This window comes from Nelumbo nucifera, chromosome 7, assembly GCF_055504915.1.
Source record: "Nelumbo nucifera cultivar China Antique chromosome 7, China Antique-T2T, whole genome shotgun sequence".
NCBI lineage: Eukaryota > Viridiplantae > Streptophyta > Magnoliopsida > Proteales > Nelumbonaceae > Nelumbo > Nelumbo nucifera.
The window spans coordinates 59,931,886-59,947,674 of NC_142655.1; the positions used below are offsets into that span (position 1 = coordinate 59,931,886).

The 15,789-nt window shown below is 36.3% G+C and overlaps 1 protein-coding gene across 1 annotated transcript; it reads left to right on the plus strand.

Moving 5' to 3' along the window:
* The first annotated feature begins 4,869 nt into the window (after nucleotides 1–4,869).
* MCM6 (minichromosome maintenance (MCM2/3/5) family protein) lies at nucleotides 4,870–10,737 on the plus strand. The gene is made up of 18 exons (XM_010262534.3): nucleotides 4,870–5,037; nucleotides 5,190–5,342; nucleotides 5,459–5,584; nucleotides 5,709–5,871; nucleotides 5,977–6,170; nucleotides 6,279–6,474; nucleotides 6,572–6,649; nucleotides 7,444–7,673; nucleotides 7,768–7,882; nucleotides 8,109–8,183; nucleotides 8,271–8,411; nucleotides 8,641–8,844; nucleotides 8,946–9,107; nucleotides 9,221–9,276; nucleotides 9,361–9,494; nucleotides 9,612–9,737; nucleotides 9,938–10,068; nucleotides 10,221–10,737. Exons 1-18 carry the CDS (start codon nucleotides 4,961–4,963, stop codon nucleotides 10,350–10,352), a joined length of 2,493 nt encoding a protein of 830 aa, XP_010260836.1. The 5' UTR covers nucleotides 4,870–4,960; the 3' UTR covers nucleotides 10,353–10,737.
* Nucleotides 10,738–15,789: the final 5,052 nt, after the last annotated feature.

The following is a 15,789-nucleotide window of genomic DNA, read 5'->3' on the forward strand; positions in this document are numbered from 1 at the left end:
TGGGCCCATGAATAAAATAATCAACTTTGAAGTTTCAGTGAATAATGAATGATCATAAGAGTCTTGGATAATCAAATCAAGCACAACATGTTAATGTTTCCACCATGGTGTGCTTAATTTGCTGGTCATTTAATCTTCATGGCAACAAGTAAAAACTTTTCCCCCAAGACCAAACCAACAACCTGAAAAATTAAAACATAATTAATAAAACTCCTTTGCAACTGTACTCTGAAAAAACAAACATAAAGATGTTGAAGTTATTACCTATTCATTGTTTCTCTTATTAATCAAAACATGAACTATCTAATAATTCCCCAAGCACAATTAATGAAGGATAAAAAAACACATAATCACATTAAACTATCAACCCAACAAAACCAAAAAGGAAAAAAAAAAAAAACATGCTAGCATATATCAAATTCAATCTTAGTTTAAATAACCAAGTTAGCTATACAATCGCCATAAAAAAGTTTAAAAGATATAGTTCAAGGCTTCAAGCCTCCAAGGCAAGCTTGGCAGCCTACAACTCATTAACTTTTTCAAGGCACCAAGGTTTAAGCCTATGAAAAGAAAGTACAAGAAAACAATATATTAGTACAATTGATGGAAAAAATCAATTGTAATTAATAAATGTTTAAAAGAAAGAAAGTTATTTTCAATCTTACATAATCTAATTAGTTGCAATACTTGCATCATTTCCATCAAATTTTGTACTTGCACTTGCATTGCACTTTTATTTGCACTTGGGTTTGAGAATGTAGTCAATGAACTTTCAATAGATTACCAATAGAAAACATAAAAGAAGCATGTCCTTCAACAAAATAAATTAAAACATGCAATGAAAGATAAAGAATAAAATTAATACACTCATTTTAAAAAGATGATAAACTTAATTCAAATAACCAATTTATGATTTTTTGTAATAGAACACTGACGTTGTTGTTTCATCACTTGTGCATCATTTTTTAAAACTTTTGAGATACTTCCTCTTACTTTCTTGTGCCACTTAAAGTTGAACTTATTGATTCAAGGGTATTACTATCTTCATTAAGATTAGATGGGGTATCATAATTTGCATAATGAGAGTAAAGGTGACAAAGACATTGACACACTTTTGCGACTTCATATTCTCCCACATAACCATAAACCCTATGCACATTATACCTCATAAATGCCAATTTGTATCTTGGATTTGGAACATACCAATGGTAAATTAACCTCATCTCAATATTTCTTGAACTTTTTCAACATTTTCATAGGCATTGGTTGAATTATAATTGATGGTGCGCGATCTGGTCACTCCTAGCTGGCAGTGGCTGAACTCGTAGCTGGCGACGGACGCGACACCTGCGAGGAAGAAGAAGGATCCCGGGGGATTCACTTGGCGGGAACACTCCGACGATCAACTTAGTAACTCAGACTGGGAGCTGTGAGAGAGAGAGAGAGAGAGAGAGAGAGAGAGAGATGCAGAGAAATCAAGGAGCTAAGAGTGATGATCATGCGATCCCCTTGCCCCTGGGGGTCGGGATCTTTATATAGTGGTCTTCTGACATATCAGGTGTAATTGCCTCCAAATCTTTGCTACGGCGATCTTCTGTCAAATAACGGCTTGACGTGACTAGCCGTTATCTGTTAGAGCTGTGCTGGCGGGCAAAGGTAATTGTTGCAAAGTACAGTCCTGCTAGACGCCGCCAGGCGAGAGACGTGGGTGCAGTCTGGCAGGTACGGTTGTCAGGCAGTGAATCTCGCATGATACGCCGAGCTGCTCTGCCGTGAGCTACTTTACACAGAGCTACTGGTGATACACCGAGGTGCTTCTCCGAAGTGGGTCTCAGAGAGCCTAAGTTTAGGTGGGAGCGAACTAATCCTAGTTAAGGGGTTGATGAGTCTCATCCGAGGTGTCTTCAGCTCAAGGTGCTCCCTACTTGGGAGTGTTAGCTCGGGGTGCTCTCTACTTGGGAGTCTTAGCTCGGGGTGTCAGAGTATCATCTTGCAGCGAGCTGCCACTTCGGGCGAGCTGTCAGGCTGAGTTGTACCGAGCTCGTTATGCTGAGTTGTCACTTATGTCGGGTCATGTTCACGTGTCCCCTTATTATGAGGTCGGTCCAAATCACCCTCCACCAATAATCATTCCTACTCCATAGTCACCCGTCAATTTGCATACGAATCTCACAAATATCCTGAAAAAATGAGTTGGATGTTGGATATGTAGTCCCTAAAAATGCATTAGCCGCTTAATATGAATATTCCAAACATTCATAAACAACATAACTGATATCCCACTCATCAGAAGATGGATTAAGTATATATTCTTTATCAATGTTTTAATCGAGCAATTACAACCTATACTTAAATGTAGTTTTGAGCATATCATAGGATGTATTCTATCTTGTAGGGCAATCGAAAACCAACTCCTTTTTACTATGAATCTATAATTGGTTTTTTGTCATTTCAAATTTTAGATTTCTCTTTTTTGAAGCTTGTTAATATTTGACTGATTCTCTTATTTTGCCTATCAAGTGCCTAACAACTTTTAACCCATATTGTACAATGAGTTTCGAAACACATATTATGCAAAACACATGTAATAACTCGCCTAACAAAAGAAGTTTACCCTGTCTAAAAAGCCATTCCTTCATGTTTATAATTGCAATATCATTCAAATAAACATTATCAACAATGGAATCTATAACTTATGCAAAATAAGATATTTGATGACTCTAGTAAGTGTTATAGCTTCATACTTCTCTTTAACAACTCATAAACCTATTTCTTTTTCAGTTGCCATTCATCATCAATTTAATGTGTAATTAAAACAACAATATCCAATATTTTGCCCTTATATCCACATATCAGTAGTGGGACTAATCCTATAACTAAACTTATGAAGAATGTCATAATGTTTATATTTTTCATTCTTATAGATTTCCATGCAATCCTTCCTAAATGTGTTGAGTGAATCATTTTAAACATGAAATTAAGACCAATAACCTAAATATCAAGAAACTCATGTTCTACCATGCTAAATGGTTGGTTATATTTGATTATGTATCTTGCCATTACAAGAAAAATGACATTTGGTAACAATCCAAACTTTGTTTTCAATATAGGAAAAATTGTTATCAAATGTTTTACTTACAACTGAATGAGATGTTGCTAGTGAAGCCATTGTTAAACGTGTTTTGCAACAATCAAGTGTTGCGAAATATGTTTTTTACAACAGTTGGTTCAATTGTTGGTAAGAATAGTGTTTTGGAACAACCATATTCAATCATTAGCAAACAAGTTGTTTTAGCAACAATGCATAAAAACCGTTATCATATAATTTTTTAGCAACAATCAAACAATCGTTGCTCCAAAGTTTTTTAAACAATGATCCAATTAATTGTTGTCAATTGTAAATTAGCAACAACTGAACAATTGTTTGTTACAAATATTTATGACAACAATTTGTATGAATTATTATTGAATTAACAACAATCAAGCACTTGTTACTTTAAGGTTCCATACACAACAATCAAGTCAATAGTTGTTAATTGTAAAGTAGCCACAATTGAATAAATGTTTCTCATAAATATTTTAAGCAACAAACCTTGTAAGTTGTTGTTGAATTACGGTCCAATTGTATTTATACACAAATGTGTTAAAAATATATTACATTTTTCAAATTGCTATCATAAATAATACAATTAATACATAAAAAAATTTGGTCTAATGTATTCACCCACATATCTAAAGTTGTGTTTCGGGCTAAGTAACCATGGTAACTAATTGGTTGAAAATGATGAATAGCTCATGAGAGATTGATTCCACATCTCGAAGAGCTCCAACTTTACATGTAGTTGTCTTGTAATGGAATAATTATATCATCTCTCATTCGTTCAGAAAATAAAATATAATAAATCAAAAAACAAAACAAAATGAATCAAGCATCAATTGGCCCTTCTTCTTGCAACTTCTATACAAATTGAAGTTACATGTATACAAAAATTAAATAAAAGGTCATCCACATGGATACAAATTAAAGTAATATTACTCAACTGACTACAAGAAAGGCACCCCCAACAATTATTGCTTAACATGTGAAAACTAGGCTTGAATTGTCTAAGGTCTATCTGAAATGCAAAAAGCAAAGAAAATTAAATAAAATGAAAAGGGCATCCATATTAATATCATTGCTATGGAATTAGTTATTAATTATGACAGTTAATTATAATTTGTAAGGACTACAAGATAGTTCAAATTAATTATAACTCCTCCATCTTGTATAAACTATCAAGACTCTTTCATTTTCTTCTTTTTTCTTTTCATCTTTGCAAATTTGTAAATTGCATTTTATTCTTCTTTTGCAAGGAGAAGGAGTTTGGATATATTCCTCGCAAAGTGCACCTCACACAGATCTCACAATCCCATCTCATTGTGTATTGGAAACATCTCCCGTCCTTCGTGTTATTATTCATGGGGAGATGTTCCCAAATCCCAATACACGATGGAATGAGGCTGTGAGGTATATTTTTTGAGGAGCAGATCCCGATTCATGAAAGTAGGGTCTAGGTTTGGGGTAGGGATCTACTCCTAACAATATCCCAACAAGTTATTGCAGCCACACATTAGGATTTGGGAGCATCTCCCTTTCCATTGATGGGAAGATGTTCCCAATGTACGGCTGCAGTGAGTTAGTTGGAACAGGAGCGGTTGTTGGTAGCAGGTCTGAACTTCTAGCCCAAGGTTTGGGCCACGTCTACCCTGAACCAGACCGGATCCGACCCGTTGCTAGACCGACCCGGTCGCAGTCCCACACCACGCTACACCTACTTCTCTTGGCGGGAAACAGTTGGTTCCCGCGCTTTTATTCCCGCCAAAAAGAAGTCGACGGTGTCCACTGTCTACAGGCGTTGAGTTTAGACGGAGAAGGAGCACTCCAGAGGAGGACATTCCGTCGGGGACAACCAGGGGAGAAATGGATGCCTTCGGTGGTTTTTTCGTTGACGAGAAAGCAGTTCGTGTAGAGAACATATTCTTAGAGTTCCTCAAGAGGTGATCTTTAGATCTTACACACACAGACTCTCTGTTTCTTTCTGGTGTATTATTTGCATATTTTCCTCTGTTTTCTTTCTTTCTATTTTTCTCGCGTATTTGGGCAATTTTTTTTTTTTTTTGTTAATTGATCGACTCCTTTTCTTATTCAGCTTCAAGGTAGACCCCAACTCGGGGGAGCCGTTCTATGAATCAGAGATCGAAGTCATGAAAGCCAAGGAATCGACTACGATGTTCGTGGATTTCTCTCATGTAATGCGCTTTAACGATGTTCTTCAAAAGGCCATTTCTGAGGAGTATCTGAGGTGAGATCATAATTGCTCCATTTTACTGTATTCATTGGCCTCGGCTTTGTTTCTACAAGGAATGAAATGCAGAGAAAAATGAGTTTCTTTCTCCTTTTAATGCCTCTACTCTACAGATTTGAGCCCTATATGAAGAATGCTTGCAAGAGGTTTGTGATGGAGCAGAAGCCGACTTTCATTGCTGATGATAACCCTAATAAAGACATTAATGTTGCCTTCTACAACATTCCTATTCTAAAGAGGTAGGAAAAACCCTAACGTTGGGAAATTTTAGGGATTCCCGTCAAACTAACTAAAGGAACAGTTGTTTGTTCATTCAGAGTTTTCTGTAACATTTTCTGTATCGCCCTTCGTCTTCCACTGCAGATTGAGGGATTTGTCAACTGCCGATATTGGAAAGTTAGTCTCAGTGACAGGGGTAGTAACTCGTACGAGCGAGGTTCGGCCCGAGCTTCTGCAAGGGACATTCAAATGCCTGGACTGTGGACACGTTATTAAGAATGTCGAACAGCAATTTAAATACACCGAGGTGGGCGTTTCTTTCTTTCTTCGGGTTATGCCCTTTCCCTTTGCATTTCTGCTTTTACAATTTTCGAATGTTGAGATGCATTTCCTTTTGGATGATTGGTTGCAGCCAATAATCTGCGCGAATGCGCTCTGTGCAAAAAGGACAAAGTGGGCATTGCTTCGCCAAGAGAGCAAATTTGCAGATTGGCAGAGGGTTCGGATGCAAGAGACCTCGAAAGAGATACCAGCAGGCTCTCTTCCACGATCACTGGATGTTATCCTGCGTCATGAGATTGTCGAGCAGGCCAGGGCTGGTGACACGTAAGAGCTTGTTTATCAAGCTTTCCAATTTGCTTCAATGTTACTGTCATTTGTCTTTCTTTCAAGGATTTAAGGATTATAATTGCATCTCATTTTCTGCTTCTACAGGGTCATTTTCACGGGTACTGTTGTCGTAATACCTGACATAATGGCATTAGCGTCACCGGGTGAGAGAGCTGAGTGCCGCCGAGAAGCTTCCCAGCGTCAGAATTCTTCTGCTGGAAATGAAGGTGTTAAGGGTTTACGGGCATTGGGAGTGAGAGACCTTAACTATCGCCTTGCCTTCATTGCCAACTCAGTGCAGGTTGAACAGTTGATGTTCAAGTAGTTCTTTCGATGTCAGTCTGGCAAAATTTGTAAATTGCATTTCAATGATCTCATTCTTATTGGTTTTGCTACAGGTGGCTGATGGCAGAAGGGATAGTGACATTAGGAATAGAAAGAAAGATGCGGATGAAGATGATGATCCGCAATTCACAGTAAGTTTTTGGACCACTACCCGCTTCTTTTGCATGACCTTCGATTGTTAGTGTCCATGTCCATAAACTGTTTGTTGCCCCCTCTGACCAACTCATTGTAACTAGTTGGACAATTTAACCAGCACTTGTATGGAAGCAACCCAATATTTGATACTGAGTAGTCTGTCTAATCTATTGATGCATCAAATTTCTTCCATTCAATCAGCTCACTCTGCCCTCCTTACTTCGGCTGTACCTGGATGGGTGTTTCATATTGGAGTTCTAGATAGAGTTCATTAGTTCTTCACTTCTTGCATATGTGATGCAGACTAAATATAGAACTCCATAACCACCAATCCTTCTGCTTCAGCATGAATGCTTATGTGTGTAGGCCTTGACCCATTTATCTCATTGTTTGCATCATATATACGGCCATCTGATTTTTAACTGTCATTAGCAGATTGTTTTGGATCTTTAATTTGATAACTTTTTGCCGCATGTCATGCTTGTTTTTGGTAATCTATATCCATGTGGGACTCATTGAATGTTCTGTAGACCATTTTCCTACATGCCTGATGTTGTACCTGAGGACTACTGTCTGTCCAAAAAAATGGTTGACCCCAGATCCTCAATGATGCCACTGTGCCTCAGGCTCTAGATTCCCTATTAAGGGGTTTCGATGTATACATGCCATGAAAGCATCCAACAATGTTCAGCGTTCAACGAAACATGTTGCCAAATGAACATTTTTTCCTAGTGGATCTTATCATTTGCATTCTACAATCATGTTTGTCTTTCTTTTGATCCTCTTACAGGCAGAAGAACTAGATGAAATCCAGAGGATGAGGAATACTCCTGATTTCTTTAATAAGCTTGTTGATAGCATTGCTCCAACTGTTTTTGGTCACCAAGAAATCAAGCGAGCTATCCTGCTTATGCTCTTGGGTGGTGTCCACAAGTTCACTCATGAAGGCATCAACCTGAGAGGTGACATCAATGTTTGTATTGTTGGAGATCCTAGCTGTGCAAAATCTCAGTTCCTCAAGTATGCAAACTTGGTCTATTATCATTCTTTATTCTTTTTATAAGTTTTTAAAGCAATACACCTGCAATTGTACTGATGGTTATGTATTGTGCAGGTACACCTCGAGTCTAGTTCCAAGATCTGTCTATACATCTGGAAAATCCTCTTCTGCTGCAGGGTTGACAGCAACTGTGGCCAAAGAACCTGAAACTGGAGAATTTTGCATTGAGGTTGTGCATCCCTTGTATGGCATTTTTTTTCTCTTTTAGTGCATTTTGGGATCTATTTTGCCCTAATTGTCAGTATGGAGTGCATGTGTGTTGCTAATTCAAATCACAGTGCTTTGCCCTATATAAGAATAACTCTTCTTTCCATTTGTCATACCTTCATTTGCTCCCTAATTTTTTGGATCCCAGTCCTTTTTTGTCATAGTGATCTCTATTTGTATGACTGCAGGCTGGTGCACTGATGCTTGCTGATAATGGCATATGTTGCATCGATGAATTTGACAAGATGGACATCAGAGACCAGGTATTTTTTAATAGAAAGTCTTTTCACAGCTTTTACATTTATGCAAATTTCCACCTTGGAGTCTAATATTCTATGTTCTACTTGAAGGTTGCCATTCATGAAGCAATGGAACAGCAGACCATAAGCATCACAAAAGCAGGAATTCAAGCAACACTGAATGCTCGAACTTCAATTTTAGCTGCTGCCAATCCCACTGGTGGGCGCTATGATAAATCGAAACCACTCAAGGTAGGATGGTTCTTGTTCTAAATGTTTGCTCTTTTACTTTATCAGGTCCTGATTAATGTTTGCGGTGTATGGTATTGTGTTGAATCTGGAAGGTTTGTTGTGTAAATGTGTTGAATCTAGTTTTATGATGTTGGTTCATGTTTTCAATTTTAAAACATGAAAAGATGTATGCCATGCACTGTGGTTTAAAAACATGGAAAAATAATTTTAGTTTTCTTTCCCCTTTCAGTACAATGTAGCTCTCCCTCCTGCCATACTTTCAAGGTTTGATTTGGTATATGTCATGATAGACGAGCCAGATGATCAAACAGATTACCATATTGCCCACCATATTGTGAGAGTACATCAGAAGCATGAAGATGCACTTGCTCCAGCGTTCTCGACTGCACTATTGAAGCGTTATATTGCTTATGCAAAGACTTTGAAGCCGAAGGTTTATTGTTTCCTCTTCATTTTAAAACAAGCTTTTCTGTAGCTAGAAGCTCTGTTTCTTTGTATATGTGAGCCTTAACAAAAGTTGATTTTTTTTTACAGTTAAGCTTAGAAGCCAGGAGACTGCTGGTGGATTCTTATGTTGCTCTTCGTAGGGGTGATACAGCTCCTGGGAGTAGGGTTGCTTATCGAATGACAGTTAGGCAACTTGAGGCATTAATAAGGCTGTCAGAAGCAATTGCTCGAAGTCATCTTGAACTTCAGGTGTGTTAGTTTAATTCCAATAGCTTTATTCATATCTAGGCTTGCATTGTCTATCCCTAAACTTGAGTCTTATATAATTGATCAAAACACAACTTGTATGGCTTTATTTGTAGGTTGAACCACGCCATGTCCGTATAGCAGTGAGGCTTCTAAAGACATCTGTAATCAGGCAAGATCTTCAACACCTGTCTCACGCTCTTTCTCTCTCTCTGTCCCCTCTCAGAGTTGTAATGGAGATTTTTTCCCTCTATAGTGTTGAATCCAGCGAGATTGATCTGTCTGACTTTCAAGAAAATGGTGATGGTGGTGATGATGGGAATAGAGGTCCTGAACAGGGTGATGCTCAGCCAAGTACTAATGCAGCGGATCCAGCTTCTGGAAATGCAGGTAGAAGTTTAGAATTCTGCTGATAAGCCATATATAGGCATTATAATTTGTTTGTCTATTCTCAATGGACGATACATGCAATTATGCACTTAATTTAACCTAATAATGATGATACAGAAAATGAGGTAGGATCTGGAAGCCAACAAAGGAAGAAACTAGTGATAAGTGACGAATATTTTCAGCGAGTTACTCAGGCTCTTGTGATGCGACTTAGACAGCATGAAGAAACTGTGATGCAAGATGGTATAGCATATAACCCTATGCTGTCATTGTTATCTTTTTCAATGCAATAGACAAAACTACTGATAAATGTAGAACCCGGAATATTGTGTCAACCTTGCAAAAATCATACTATTAAAACCTAGGTAGGATATACTTTGTCACTTGCCTGTTTGCATTGAAGCATTATGAATTCCTTCTGATGGGTTTCTTGAAATTTGCAGGGACTGGTTTGGTTGGTATGAGGCAGAGGGATTTAATTCAGTGGTATGTTGCTCAGCAGAATGAGAAAAACAACTATAGTTCCATGGAGGAGGTGACAAGTGAGGTCACAAAAATTAAAGCTATAATAGAGGTAAGTCCAGCTATAATTTGCAGGGAAGCCAGTAAATCTGTAATAGTTGGATGGCGTCTCTCCTTTTTTGCCTCAATTTCTGCATTTGTACATGCCACAAAAAAAAATCAGTTGCTTCAATTATCCATCTAACTAATTGTGTGTAATGCCAGAGTCTGATACGAAGGGAGGGTCATCTGATAGTTGTAGATGATGGTAGGCAAGCAGCAGCAGAGGGTGAAGAAACAAGGCAATCTAGAAATGACAGAATTTTAGCTGTGGCTCCAAATTATGTGATTGATTGATTGGATGACATTTGGCAAAACAATTCATCCATGGCTAATTTCAGCTGTGCAGAGCTGCATGAAAGTAACATATGCCCATCTCTGGTCGGTTGCTTGAGACTAATGATCATGTCTTGGAAAACCGAAGAGTGCAACTACTCCAGTGGTTTAGTCAACCTCAGTCCCAAGACCGCCCAAGCAAACAAGTTTCACATGCTAATGTACACTTTGTTACTAGACCTCAGAATGCTTTGTTATTTCTTCATTGCTATTATTATTGAATTTGTTGTTAATTTTGGTTTCTGATGGTCAGTGAAAGTGAAGAAGAGGTCAATCTCTTTGGTTGTATTCTGCTAAAAGCATCTTCTAGTATAATTAAAGAGGATATTTACTTGCTTTGGTCTCACGTCAATGCAACCACCATCCACCATCCATTTTAGCAAGGGGGCGAGTAAAAACGACCTTCTCAAACTTAAGGGCATGTTTTCAAAGCACCAAAACAACCACTGAAAAAACGTTGCTTTTTCAGTGTTCGGGGGTTGCTCGGTTGCACCTTTGAGCTTGTTTCATTTTGTGGATCCACTGCCTCCAAACGTGGTTGTAGCCTGTAGGTAGGGGTGAGCATAATTTAGTTCCGTTTGGTTTTGGTTAATTTGGTTTGATTAACTTGATTTTGGTTTCTAGAATTAGAAATTTGGTTAACTGTCGAATTAATCAAACTTTGTTATATAATATGTAACATATAATGTATAATAATATAATATGGTATATACATTATTAAAATTCTACTTTAACTGAAATAACTGAAAACCAAATAAAAAATTCCGGTTTTATTTATTTTGATTTTGGTTTTGGTTTTTATTTTTTAATTTGATTTTGAAAATTTTAATTTATTCTGTTTGATTTTTAATTGAATAAACCAAATGCTCACCCCACCTAGTTGCAGGTAGCGGATGAAATATTTGGGACAACCATATCATATCCCTCCTAAAATCTTGATTTTGACTTTTGACTGAATGTCGACCGGTTTAAACCAAAAAGTCCTTTTTTCTTTCTTTGGAATGGAGTGAGTTAATTCTTGAACAACGTAAAGAGGGTTGAAGAAAATTGAGGCCATTGATTATTCATTTACCAAATTTATCACCACTGTAGTGCCTGTGTCACGCTAGCATTTCTCTAACTTAGGATACAATTAATATAATCATATAATAATTTCATTAGGGGGATAAAGCTTAGCGTGTTAACAAAATTAATGACAACTTGGAACGGGTCGATCTTTGGGCATTAATGGGCTGCCTGATCAATTCTCAATCTGGAATTCTCATATAGTCATATTATATTAGTGTCATTATCAAATAACGAGTTAGGTGGCCAAACAAGTCTTTCTCTTTTTTATTATTTTTTGGGTCTATCGTAGATATGGTTGAGTGTACAAAAAGAACAGCTATGATCCTTTGCTTGTGCAACATGATATATCTTAAATAGGCTTAGAAGAGAGAGATGGCTGGCTATGTATTGATGAGTAAATTCTAACCATGGCCTTTGATATAATGGAAGGGCCAAAACAGATTAAATTGTGAGGACTGAGGAAGCCCATAAGGCTATATGGGTAATGATTTTGAAACCATTTGCATTTCTGTTTACAGGGTAGTTTGATGCTATATGGGATGGGCCCATCTTCATAGCCACCTTTGGCTTTATTACCCAACCCAATCCACTAACCACTAACGTTAACCACCACACCACCTATTTTTTGGTTGGTTTAAGCCCGTAACATTTGATCGAATCAAGGTCGTTTTCATAAAAGCGTTTACGTCTTTGTCCATATCATATCAAGATCAAGGAATCTTTTATATTCTATTAATATATACACCAAGAATCTACCACCGGAAAGCTGAAACTAAAGCATGGTTGATTCCTGGGCAAGCTTTTTAAAACAAAAACAGCTTCTAAATGGTCTAAATTCCCCATTTTGGACATTAGTTAGTTTCCATAGTCATAACGAAAGAAAATCTTAATCTGTCAATAGCAAATATCAAATGTGAAGACCTCTAGTGTAGTAACTTAAGAATGGAGCTGGCCCATATCAGCTTCTATTTCTTGATCTTCTCCTTGATAAGTTTATTCTGACAAAGATGAAACTAATTTGTTGAATGGAATCAGAGAGAGAGAGAGAGAGGTTGATAAGTGAACACGTCTGTCCATACCATACGTATTGTAGCACATACAATAACAGATGGATACAGGACAGAAAGTCTAAAACAGCAAGTAATGCAAAACAATCAGTTTTCCAACCTTATTTGGTTTCATCCTATTAATTAATACATGTCTTGTTTGAAATTTCAAAGTTTTTTTTTTTTTTTTTAATTTTAATTTTTAATTTAATTGCTTTGTTGGTGGTTCCGTATCCAAATTTTAATAAGACTTGTTCCTACTCGTTGAGTTGGAACTTGGAAATATAATAATTAAGCTCATATGGGATAAGATAAAGAGGCTTAATCATCAGCTTGATATAAATACATTTATTGATTGATCAGATGACATTGACCCATCACTAGGAGTAGGAGAGTTTTCTTCTTCCAAGCTACACCACAAGTCACATCCTCAATTAATGGTGATCAACACTGAAAGATGACCTTCTTCATTTGTAAATTCAGAATATCCCTTTGGATGACCACATTTACATTATCCTCTTCTTAATTACTTTTTCCTCTTAATTAATTCAGATGATGTATGATTATTTTCCAAATCTATTTATTTATCTATAAAGTTGTTGTTCCAAAACTGTTGCTTCAAAAAAAGCTGTAGTTTCTTATACAAGGCCATTGATCATGTTTGAGATGTAATTTCTTTTGGTATTTTTCCATTTGGTATTGTGTAGATCGAAAGACTCAAACATGAGTGCATGGAAAGACCGGAAAAACCAAAAGTTGGGAAGCTTCCAATGAATTAAGTTTTTGGTATTTTGGCGCTGTAAATAGTTTTTATAGTTGTTTTTAACAGTTTGGTAGACTATGACGTGAACCAAACAGTCTTGATCTTTAAAGACAAAACCCCAAGAGTTCAGTGTATTTTCTCATCTACTGGGCTGTTAAAAAATTTACTTAGAAAGACTTACCAAATAGCCCCTAAGTTTCTTGTTTGCGTTCTTGTTCTTATTCTTCTTCTTTAATTATATATTTTGTTTAAAAATATCCTAATTAGTAAAGGAGTCATTGCAAAAAGTAGGCAATGATCGAATAGCTAAGAATTATGACTGGGACTAGGGATGCAAACGGATTGGATTGGATTCAAATCATGGTATATCCAAATCCGATCTGATACTATAGAGGGTAGATCTGATCCGATCGGATCTCACATACATGGATTTGAATTTGAATCTGATGAAGAAGTAGGATATTCAGATCTGATCCGATTAGATTTAATTTTTTTAAAAAATAATAAATTATTAAAAGAAAAATAAAATATAAGAATTTAAATAAAGAAAAACAAATATCTTTTCAACTATTTTCTTCATATATATACATGCTTTTTATAAAAATAATAATATAACAAATTTACAATATATATATATATATATATAGGATATTCTCGAGTAAAGGTGATCCGAATTAATGGTATCATGATCCAATCCATTTGCACCCCTAACTAAAACTCTTGGAAGTATTTTTTCTTGATTATTGGAATATAATCCCATCATCACACCCTTAACAGCAAGAGTGGCAAAGAAGAAGAGAACTCGTTCAAATAAAAAAGAACAAAGAGTGGCAGAGAAGTTATGTTATACCCAAATCATTAAGAGTTCCTTGAATCTAGAATCTAGAGAAGATGGTGCAAGTAAACAGCTAGTTAAGTAGTTGCCATAAACATTGATGAGGTTATGTTTGGTATAATATCTATTTTTACCTAAAACATTTTGGGTTGATCAATAGAGATTGACATTCAACTGTATGTCGGGCTGTTTATAGATAAAACATGAATACCGAAGCGATGCATGAGTAAGAGACTGTTTGTAGAAACGTCAAATTAACATTTCTTGCTGGCTGGGAGGTGACTCTCATATATGATGCATCATACATATTTTTCATCAATTTATATCAATTTAACCCAAGTGTTACAATTAGAAGCAACAACAGCACCCAACACAACCCAAGTATTCCTAGAAATTTTCGTTTAGACATATATCAAGAAAGGGTTCAACTATGATATAAAAAAGATATGATATCCGAAAAATAATAAACCAATAAATTGGAATCATAAACATAATAACGAATAAAGTGTTATTTTTCAAAATTCATGGGTGGGTTTTGATTGATTAAAAGTCCTTCCATATCATATCTTTTCCGCATAATAAATTTTCCCATCAAGAAAATAAGAAAACGGCTAAAAGTACGGGTACAATTCGGATACAAATTTGTATCCATCTACACTGTCTCATTCCAATTTGACAAATTCTCAACCCAAACTCGCCAAGTTGCATCTTATTAAAATTAAAAGGCTACACCATGTCAACCAAAGGCATGAAAAAGATTTAAAACTAACAAAATCTAGATTAATTTTCTTATTAGAAGAGGATCTCATCAATAGAAAAAAGTAAAAGCTATATTCCGTTTTAGCTTTATTGTTCAAAAGATGTTAGATTACATGTCATTAGATATACAATGGGCTAAACCGAGTGCAATTTCAAAACAACTGTCATAAGGGTGACAGGTGGGGAAGAGTGGAAGGATGGGATAGTGGTGGGTGTACATTGTGTGTAAAGAAAGACTTTTCTTCATTCTTTTATTTTATTTTATTTTATTTTTTTTGTTTTCATCTTCTAAATGGAGAAAGAGGAAAATAGGAACAATTGGCAAGCATATCCAAATTCTAGATTATCTCCTGCCCACAAGAATACTACCCACACTACCCACAGGTCATCACAATTGTACATCGGGAGGATCTTATGTTATCATTTATGGGGAGAAGCTCCTGATGTGCCGTTGTAGTGTCCTGTTAGTAGGGATGGGTAGGAGATTATTACCCAAATTTTATCTAATGGTACACAAAAATAAAACACCAAGGGGACTACGTAGCAGAAGATTATAAAATGTGGAATTAACTCGTTTCTTAAAACTTTGTAAGATTCTGGTAAGGTTTATTTGTGTATAATAATATTATGGTGGGCCTAATTTGCGTGTATCACAAATCACTGTTTTTTAAATCTGATTTGAATCCATTATTTATGCTTAAGCTTCAAGAACCAAGGAATTTTGTGACTTGGTCTGGATTGGACCAAATTTGGTTGATTTTAGATCCCGCCTCTTGGTTAATAATGGCTCTTGATCATGCTGGCAATTTTTTTTTTTGACTTGACCCGGAGAGTCATCTGAGTCAAGACCGGGCTTCCCAGCAATAACTATTTAATATTGATATTAACATAGCACAGGCAGTTACAGTGTTGTTGTTCAGATTAAAG

What these genes read in the sequence shown, in the direction of transcription:
- MCM6 (XM_010262534.3), top strand. Translation starts at nt 4,961, where the DNA reads ATGGATGCCTTCGGTGGTTTTTTCGTTGACGAGAAAGCAGTTCGTGTA. An exon ending in TCATTGCCAACTCAGTGCAG is followed by an intron (nt 6,475 to 6,571) that starts GTTGAACAGTTG and finishes GTTTTGCTACAG; the next exon opens with GTGGCTGATGGCAGAAGGGA. An exon ending in AAATTAAAGCTATAATAGAG is followed by an intron (nt 10,069 to 10,220) that starts GTAAGTCCAGCT and finishes GTGTAATGCCAG; the next exon opens with AGTCTGATACGAAGGGAGGG.